Source organism: Trachurus japonicus, chromosome 1, assembly GCF_045865225.1.
Source record: "Trachurus japonicus isolate A0001 chromosome 1, Traja_1.0".
Taxonomy (NCBI): Eukaryota; Metazoa; Chordata; class Actinopteri; order Carangiformes; family Carangidae; genus Trachurus; species Trachurus japonicus.
Genome location: NC_140907.1, coordinates 5,368,601 through 5,376,880, shown reverse-complemented (window position 1 = coordinate 5,376,880; position 8,280 = coordinate 5,368,601). Strand labels below are relative to the sequence as shown.

Genomic DNA, 8,280 nt, shown 5'->3' with positions numbered 1-8,280 from the left:
GTGTCTGAAACTGAGATCAGCGCGTCTGCTAAAAGGATATAAAAGCCATCATGGTGCTGACAGTCGCGACATTCACGCCAAGACCCCGACCGGCCTGCATGATACCAAGACCTGTGGAGCTAAAGCACCCACCAATTGGAGCTGTGCAACGTCCAGAGCTTGAAGGCCTGTCTGAGCTTTGCGCTTCTTTTCTTACGCTGAACTTTTAAAGTGGACTGTATGGACCGTCTCCCCGAAGCCCAGGGACAGTCTCCCTGCTCACTGGACACCAGAGGACAGACCATGGACCCGGAGTCTCTTCAGAAGGTCGGCCGCCGGCGCGGAAGCTGCCTGGACGCTTTTCTCGTCATATCCATCATTTTTCTGTTCTTGTCGGTGGCAGCGATAGTTGCCGGAGGAGTAATGGTGATGAAGAACCTGCAGGATAGTAACGCGCCAAAGGCAGCATTTAGTATAGGAGCTACACCTGACACAGGTTACAAGGTAAATATATTGTTTTTGTTATCTGCATGAACTGAATTTGACTTCTCTTTGAAATGTTCTACTCTTACCCATGTCCTCTGCACATTTTAATCTTATTTATGTTGTGGTCTTATCAACAGATGGAGAACTTTGCCTACCTTCAAGCCAAGACAAGTAAGTCAAATTTACATTTTCAAGATACAGACATTCAACATAAGATATCCTCATGTTTAAGGACAGAATATTAAAATTATTTAAAAACAAAGAACAAATAAACAGAGTTGATCTTTCTGTAGGACCATAAAGTTTCCTTCATCATCAACCTTCATCTATGACTATAATAGACATGAAAAAAAAAAGTTTTCGGTTCTTAACGGTGCCAAATCAGTTTAGAGCTGAGGCATGTCAACACCAGAATAGAATGATGATACTGTAAGCATGTTGTTGTACTGTGTAAACATGATGTTAACGGATGTGTTTGTCTCCTCCTGCAGGTGACTTGAGCAAGAACGTGACCATGAAGTGGAATAAAGTCGACTACGCTGCTGGTGACTCTGTAGGAAACAACTTCAAGTTTGACTCAGCGAGGCACATGCTGGAGCCACAGCAAGATGGGATGTACTTCATGTACGTGGAGCTCAATTTCACCTGCACCTTCACCTGCAGTGCAAGCCTCATTAGAGTGAACATGGCTGATAAACTCAGCTGTGAGGTGGAGCTCCCAGCTGTGGCAGACTCAACACCTGTGACCAAGAAGTGCTGGGCAGTGAGCAGGATTAACAAGCAGAAACTAGTCTCTGAGTTGATAGTACCTGCAGTACAACTGCAATACTGGAAACTGGAGGGGACTGGCTCAGGATTCGGGATGTTTCTTGTGGGCTAATGTGGACAATGTAGTGTTCCCATTGTCACCGAGATGCAGATGTGCCCGTGACCTGTAGGTCGTACCTAAGAAACAACACCAGTTTGTATGAAAACGGGTCGGAGCTGATGCCATTCTTCAGACTAAAGGTGTACCGTGACGAAGCTCAGCAGGATTTTAAGATGGACACTTAGGGGTTGCAGTGCAAACAGGAAAAAAGAAAAGACTCGACACTCATCTCAACCTCTGTAAATATGAATATATGGTACTCTGTGTGATATATTTATTTTGTTATATTGAAATATTTATGTACTTATATTTATAATTGTGTTGATATTTTTTAAAATATACATATATATATATGTATTTTCATGTAGATACCACTACATTAGTGTTGATGTGCAATACACTGCGTTTTAAAGCGGTCTACATTGGGTTGTGTCAGACTTTATAGCCCTGTTTTTATTTTATAAAAGCCTGGGAGCATACGGTTGGCGCTTACAAAAATGTGTGATTGTCATTATGTTTTTTAAAAAATTCAACAAGAGCCTCACATTTATACCTAGTGTAGGTAAGTGGAGACATTTAATCTCCTCTGGCAAAGGGAGAGTAACAGTACTGAGTAAGACTATATGCATTTGAAATAATAAGGGCCTATAAAAATGATCAAGAGTTACTAGAATGTTATTTTTTTTTTATATGTGCACTGAATTGAGAAAATGTTCTGTAAGTCCTATGGATGAACTCTCTTGAATGTATTTTATAGTAATCCATAGTAAACATGGACATAAATGGGAATATGGTGATTGCTAGTTGGTGCGAAAAGTAGAAAATAACTAATACAAAAGTGGTTGTGAGAAAGTTTCAGGTGGAATACATGAAATGTTTATGTAAGGGAAACTTCCTTGCTCTTACACAGTCTATACCAGGAACTGTTATAGACTTCCTGTTTATTTACCATTAAGTGTGGTTTAGAGAAAAAAAAGAGGGGGGGGGGGGCTGCAAACAAACTCACAATAATTGTACCTCCTGTATTACATGAACCTAAGATGTCAAGTGATAATAAATATTGTCTATGACTGTTATTTGTGAATGATTGGTTTCACTTTGTCAGAGCACATGGAGCAGACATCAAACTCAAACACTGGATGGAATTTGAAACATTCTAGATGTAGTTTGACTTGATCATCAGGAGAGGTGGCACAAACTGGATCTCACTCTTGCTCCCTCTCTCTCTCTGGAGCATCTTCATCTTGCATTTGTTGTGCGTGTTCATCTAGCAGTTGTACTGTATTCGTTTTGTGTCGACTCTGTTGACACCTCTCATGGTGGTTTGTGGCTATTTTCAGCCATGTTCTAAAAACACCACCTGCTCTGTATTTAACAGTGATGTTCCACTTCTGCATAGTGGAACATTTAGCAACTGGACTAAAACAGTGAAAACTGGACTTGCCTTGAGCAGTGCTAAAACCTATATATTATATAATCTGCAGTAAAGTAAAGCATAGTATAGTGTGTAGTACTGTATAATATATATAAGAAACTTTCTTTCTTTCCTGCCAAATCAGAAATGTTTTTTTTTCATGAATTTTATATATATATATATATATATATATATATATGAAAAAAAAAAAAACATTGTATGTATGTATGTATGTATGTATGTATATATGTATGTATGTATGTATGTATGTATATATATATATATATATATATATATATATATACATATATATATACATACATACATACATATACATACATATATATATACATATATATTTAAATTTAAATAGACCAATCAAATAGACTACATGATTCATTTTTTGTATTGGTTTATAATCAGCTATAAAACATTATTACTTTTTTTTTGTCTCAAAATAATGATCAAAGGATTTGAGGAAAACCTAAACTATACTATATACTTCTGTCTTTTAAAGAAACTCCTGTCTTTTAAAGTTGAAAGGAAAATGCTTCAAATGTTCTACTGTGCCTTTATTGAAAGCATCCTTTCTTTTTGTATTACCTGCTGGTTTGGCAATGCCACAGAGGCACAGAAAAAGAGGGTTAGAGAAATTATAACCATATCTAGTAAATTGCTGCGCATCACTCTGCCATGTATGGAAGGCATCTACAGGGATAGGATAGAGAAAAAGGCAAGGAATATTATAGATGACCAAAGGCACCCCCTTGCCCAACCCTCTTCCATCCGGGAGACGATATCGCCCCCCTCTGTTTACTAAAAACAGAGCAAAATAAATAAACTAAACTACTACTACTACTACTACTACTATTTTATTTTGTTTTCCTGATTCTGACACCAAAAACATCTCTTTATGTTTGCTTTTGGAAACAAATAACTGATTTATGTATGTTTTTATGTTTAAATTACAAATGAATGACAGATTATCCAATGATACCCAGACTCCTCGGGAATGTTTCCATGCTATTCAGCGTTTCACACTCACTATCTACAAATGGTGGTAATGTGCCAAGAGGACACACAACACTACAACAATAAAGTAGTGAAGAATGAAACCGCAAGATAGTACGCAACGCATACATGTGAACAGTCTTGGCCCATTTCAAAAGAGCTAAAAAGTGTCCTTGAAAATGCTTTATAAAGAATGGATACACACAATGTGTAACACTGAATGCACAAAAAAGCGCCACAGTGCATTTCAAATTGGTGTTCTTCTCCATAGTCCTTCTCTTCTTCCCCGTTTTCTATGGTGCATTGCTGCTTATCTTGGCTTGTTATCTTGTTATCTATGCATGTGTGTCCTTGTGTGTGTGCCTGAAATCAGAAGAGGGACCCAACACCTCCATTCTCCTTCTAGATGTCAAAAAATTCACAGGGAGTGTGTAAATGTTGCAAGTAGAATAGGTCACAATGTTGTTATTACAAACTGTTGTTGTTACATTGTTACTGATGAATGTATGGGTAAATAGCATGATGAAGATATGCATATCGTATTGTGATGCATAGTTAAACTATATATGCATAGTTAAACATATATATATAGACAATAAATATCTCAGTTTAAATGATTTTACATTGTATATCATTGGGCATCACAGTACAATATGCATATCTTCTAAGATGGAAATAATTAGAATTGCACACACTGCAGGAGGGAACCACAACATGAGGTGTGAATTTGCAAAACCCTCATGCTCTTGCTGCAAAGCTGTTATCTTGTTTGTGTTGTTTGTTTCACCAAGGTGCACAGATGTTTATCTGCCTCTCAGAGCAGGAAATGACCCAAATATCTTTGCGACAACTGAGGTCAGTCTTTCCACTTAGTTAAAACTGTGTGGTGGTGAGAGCTAGTTACCTGTCTGGCTACCTGTCTACACTGCTTCCTGTGGGTCCTCGTTTCTGTCAAGAGTTTATTCCATTCAGCTTTTTGTTTCTTTTTCCACCTTATTTCCTTGGCAGGATCCCTTTCTGTACGCTAAAGCCTCCTATACTTAACAGCTCTTTGCCTCTTCTCTTTTTTTTCCATTTGACACTACGGCAGTGTGTGTGTGTGTGTGTGTGTGTGTGTGTGTGTGTGAAACTTTCCCCTATACACTGTGAGAAGAGCTGAGTCAGCGACACCAGCATCAGTACCTCAGTAACCTTACCTCTTCATTCTCTCCTCAGTGCATCCTTAGTCAACCACATCCTGCTCCCCACATACACACATGCACAATTTTGTATATGTTGCATATCTCCAATCTCTAACTGCACAACTGTGGGTTGTGTCAGTGAGTTTAAGTATCCTCCAAGCCCTTCTGCTGCACGTTTGCACAGTTTGGTTTGCGAGCGGAGAAAAATCTGTGAGACGACTCTACCACTATAGTTTTTGCATTGATCTTGCCATCAAATACATGATCTAATCAGGAACTGATGCCACTTCATATTTGTGATTGATAAGAAAGTCATTTATTTACACATTACACACAGCAAAAATGTATAGGCAGTATATGTTCTGAATATCAGATACTTTGTACGATTTTACAACGGTTTGTTGCTTCTTCATAAATAATTTCATCAAGTATTATACTTGATGAAATCATTTATGAAGAAGCTATATATATATGGTGTAAATTCACATAGACACAGAGTGGGGCATTTCTATCCCTGCTTTCATGATATTAGCATGAAGGCCCCCATGAAGTTGTCCGTAAGTCCAGTGCGCATCTTCTGTATATTCTCAAGCGTGACGAAAATTTGATCTCCCTCCTGCAGGTGGAAAATCCCAGCCAGGAAACTGTTCCACAGATCTTCTGCATCTGTCTTTGTGTTTGAGGGTTTCTGGGACCGGCAGCGTAAGCTATAGAGGAAACACATCATAAATATCACCAAAAAAAAAGAAGAAACTTGTCACCGTAATGAAGACAGCACTGATGTGAAGCTACAAACAGCTTACACCCATTTAAGCACATGCTGTGCAACAACAGAGGAAGGAAGTGAGGAGTGGTACACTGACGAACCTTTTTGATTTCATAAGTTCGATAGATTCTCCATAGGCTTTGGTGTCTTTCATGACCTTGTGTTGGATAAGCAAACACTCCTCTGCGGTATTTAACTGCACTTTGGAGTAGAGGTAGTAGTAACCCTCCCTCTCAACCACCAATCGGCCTTTGTTGTAGCTCATGTTGCGGATGATGGCTTCACCACCTTCATGTATCCATTGCACCACATTCTTGTCACCGGAAGGATGATCAGAGCCTGAGATAAAGAAGAGATGAATTGTTTGAGTTGCTTGACAAAAAGAAAACGATGAAGATGAGATAAATGTAGCTATTTAGGTCAGATACTATATTACAGCTTGAATATTGAGAGAGTTCTGACCCATCAGGTGAGCAAAAGGCCTCTGTTGGATCTGATCTGGGTGTGGTTGCTCTATAGGGAAATATTGTGGGAAACAGAGTCAGATGAATCACTCATGCATGTGATAGCTCTGAGGGTTGTTGTTTTTTTACTCTGTGGCCCTAGTTACAATATTCAATATTTGGTTTTGACAGTTGAAAAACATGAAAAATCTATTCATCTATCACACATTTTTCCTCAAGAGCCATCAATACACAATATAAAAATGATACATTATGATATTTTTCAATCATATTGACTCAATACCTTTAGATCCTATCCGAGACGAGATGACTCCATCCTGAAGCAGAAAAAAGAGAGATAAAACTAAAAAAAAATCCAGCACACATCAGGCAGTGTGACAGTGATTCAGTGGCCAAACATGCACAGACTGTAACTGTCACCTACCTGCTGGTCAGATGCTCCGGAACTGGACTGGGTCTTGTTGACTGCAAAGGACTGCAGCGAGAGGAAGAAAAAAACGAGAGCTTGGATCGACCATACAGCAAAGCAACAAAATCTGTGCATGTTTTCAAACAAGGTGTCAAAAGTTCAAGAGTGTTTAAGAACAGGAAGTGTCCTGCCCCATAGAGACATGAAGACATGTGTCATTTATAACACATTCATAGATAGATGCAAGCTCATTTTTCTTACTGAGAAATATAGTAGCTGATAAAGGCTCTGGTGTAATTTTATCTGTTATTCTTTTTCAAATTTTTTTCAAGATGACCGTGATTTAATTCTTGACAGTGGTGCATATGAAGACTATATCATGACTTACAATTTCACAGAGGTGTGAATATATACAGAGCACAATGAGACTGTCTTTAGAAAAATGAAGTTGTGTTTGCACTGGAGAGAAAGGAAAGGAAAGGGAAGCAGAAGTAGAAAGAGCGAGAGAGTCCATCCGACAAACTTGTCACTATCAACCTGTAACTTAAGAGCGAGTGATGACACGTCCGCTTGTCTGATTATGACGTAGAGTGAAATAGGGAAATTCTAGAAAAGGAATTTCCAAATGCCCCGATCACCAATGCGGCTCATTTACACTGACACAGACAGACGGACAGAGAGACAGACAGACAGATAGACATCAGCTTCACCTCAGTTTTTTTGTATAGCTTGTAGATGAACACCCCCTGCACGACAAGTCCCAACATGGTCAGCCCCACCAACAGAAGAAGAGGCTTTTGGCCAACTCTGGCCCACCTCTGTCCCTTCTTGCTGGGAATGGAGGCATAGTTTAGGTGAGTGTCCACCACAAACACCTGTGGTAAGGTTCCCACGCCGCTCTCCGCCATCACACTCCACCTGGGACGCTGGAGCTAAAGGTCAAAGAGTGCGATGTGACAAGGATTCTGAAAGAGACAGGGTCTGGGTTAAGAAGAGCAAAGACACAGGGAACAGAAAGGCAGAGAGTAAAAAAAAAAAAAAAAATAGGCAAGTGACGGAGAGAAAGAGAAACAGAGAAATAACTGACAGAAACAGAGAAAAAGACATGAGACATGGCCACAGTGGTTTTGCCTGCTCTGTTTACAAAAGGCACATGCGATGCAACCTGCTTCTGGGAAACAAAGTGATTACTACATACTCCAACTAGTGAAAGCGTATACGAGAAGACAGCTGTGGCATGTCCAATGAATCAAACAGAAAGGAAAGAAAAAACTTGTTAGAACAATTGTTATTTGCTTAGCATGATTACCTTGGATTTATATTTGCAACAGATGTCGCACAGCTGAGTCAAAGCATCCAGCAGAAGAGCAGTTTCCACACACTTCTTGGAAGCTCCAACAGCAAATTATGTTCTGAAACACTGTCAAAAAACAAAACAAAAAAGAAATAAAAAACAGAAGTATGACTACAGGTTTTGACATCTATGGTTGCCTCACCTTCATGGAAACATAAAATAAAATCCACAACGTGCACCATATACAGATATCGGTCCTCCCTCACCTCACTTGTGTTCGCTCGCCTGCTGTCAGCTATCACTAATATTGCTTTGAAAGCAAGCTCATAAGGAGGAAATGAAGATGACATGGGGAAGAGGCAGAGACACAGAGAGAGAGAGAGAGAGAGAGAGAGTGAGTAGTGTGCA

General features: G+C 39.3%; 2 protein-coding genes across 2 annotated transcripts; one reads left to right on the top strand and one right to left on the bottom strand.

Annotated features, from left to right (window-relative positions):
- LOC146991275 (uncharacterized) lies at window positions 1-2,409 on the top strand. Its single transcript, XM_085789990.1, has 3 exons — window positions 1-483; window positions 603-636; window positions 957-2,409. The coding sequence occupies exons 1-3, from the start codon at window positions 220-222 to the stop codon at window positions 1,343-1,345; spliced, it is 687 nt and encodes a 228-aa protein (XP_085646116.1). The 5' UTR covers window positions 1-219; the 3' UTR covers window positions 1,346-2,409.
- Window positions 2,410-5,333: 2,924 nt separating this feature from the next.
- Window positions 5,334-8,143, bottom strand: LOC146991274 (tumor necrosis factor ligand superfamily member 14-like). Its single transcript, XM_085789977.1, is given in 6 exon segments — window positions 5,334-5,646; window positions 5,807-6,044; window positions 6,168-6,218; window positions 6,453-6,486; window positions 7,217-7,543; window positions 7,888-8,143. Coding segments are annotated over 5 exon segments (780 nt in total). The 5' UTR covers window positions 7,487-7,543; window positions 7,888-8,143; the 3' UTR covers window positions 5,334-5,459.
- Between the last annotated feature and the right edge of the window lie 137 nt (window positions 8,144-8,280).

Coding starts and splice junctions, on each gene's coding strand:
- LOC146991275 (XM_085789990.1), top strand. CDS start 220: ATGGACCGTCTCCCCGAAGCCCAGGGACAGTCTCCCTGCTCACTGGAC. Junction 484..602: donor CACCTGACACAGGTTACAAG/GTAAATATATTG, acceptor TCTTATCAACAG/ATGGAGAACTTTGCCTACCT. Junction 637..956: donor CTACCTTCAAGCCAAGACAA/GTAAGTCAAATT, acceptor CTCCTCCTGCAG/GTGACTTGAGCAAGAACGTG.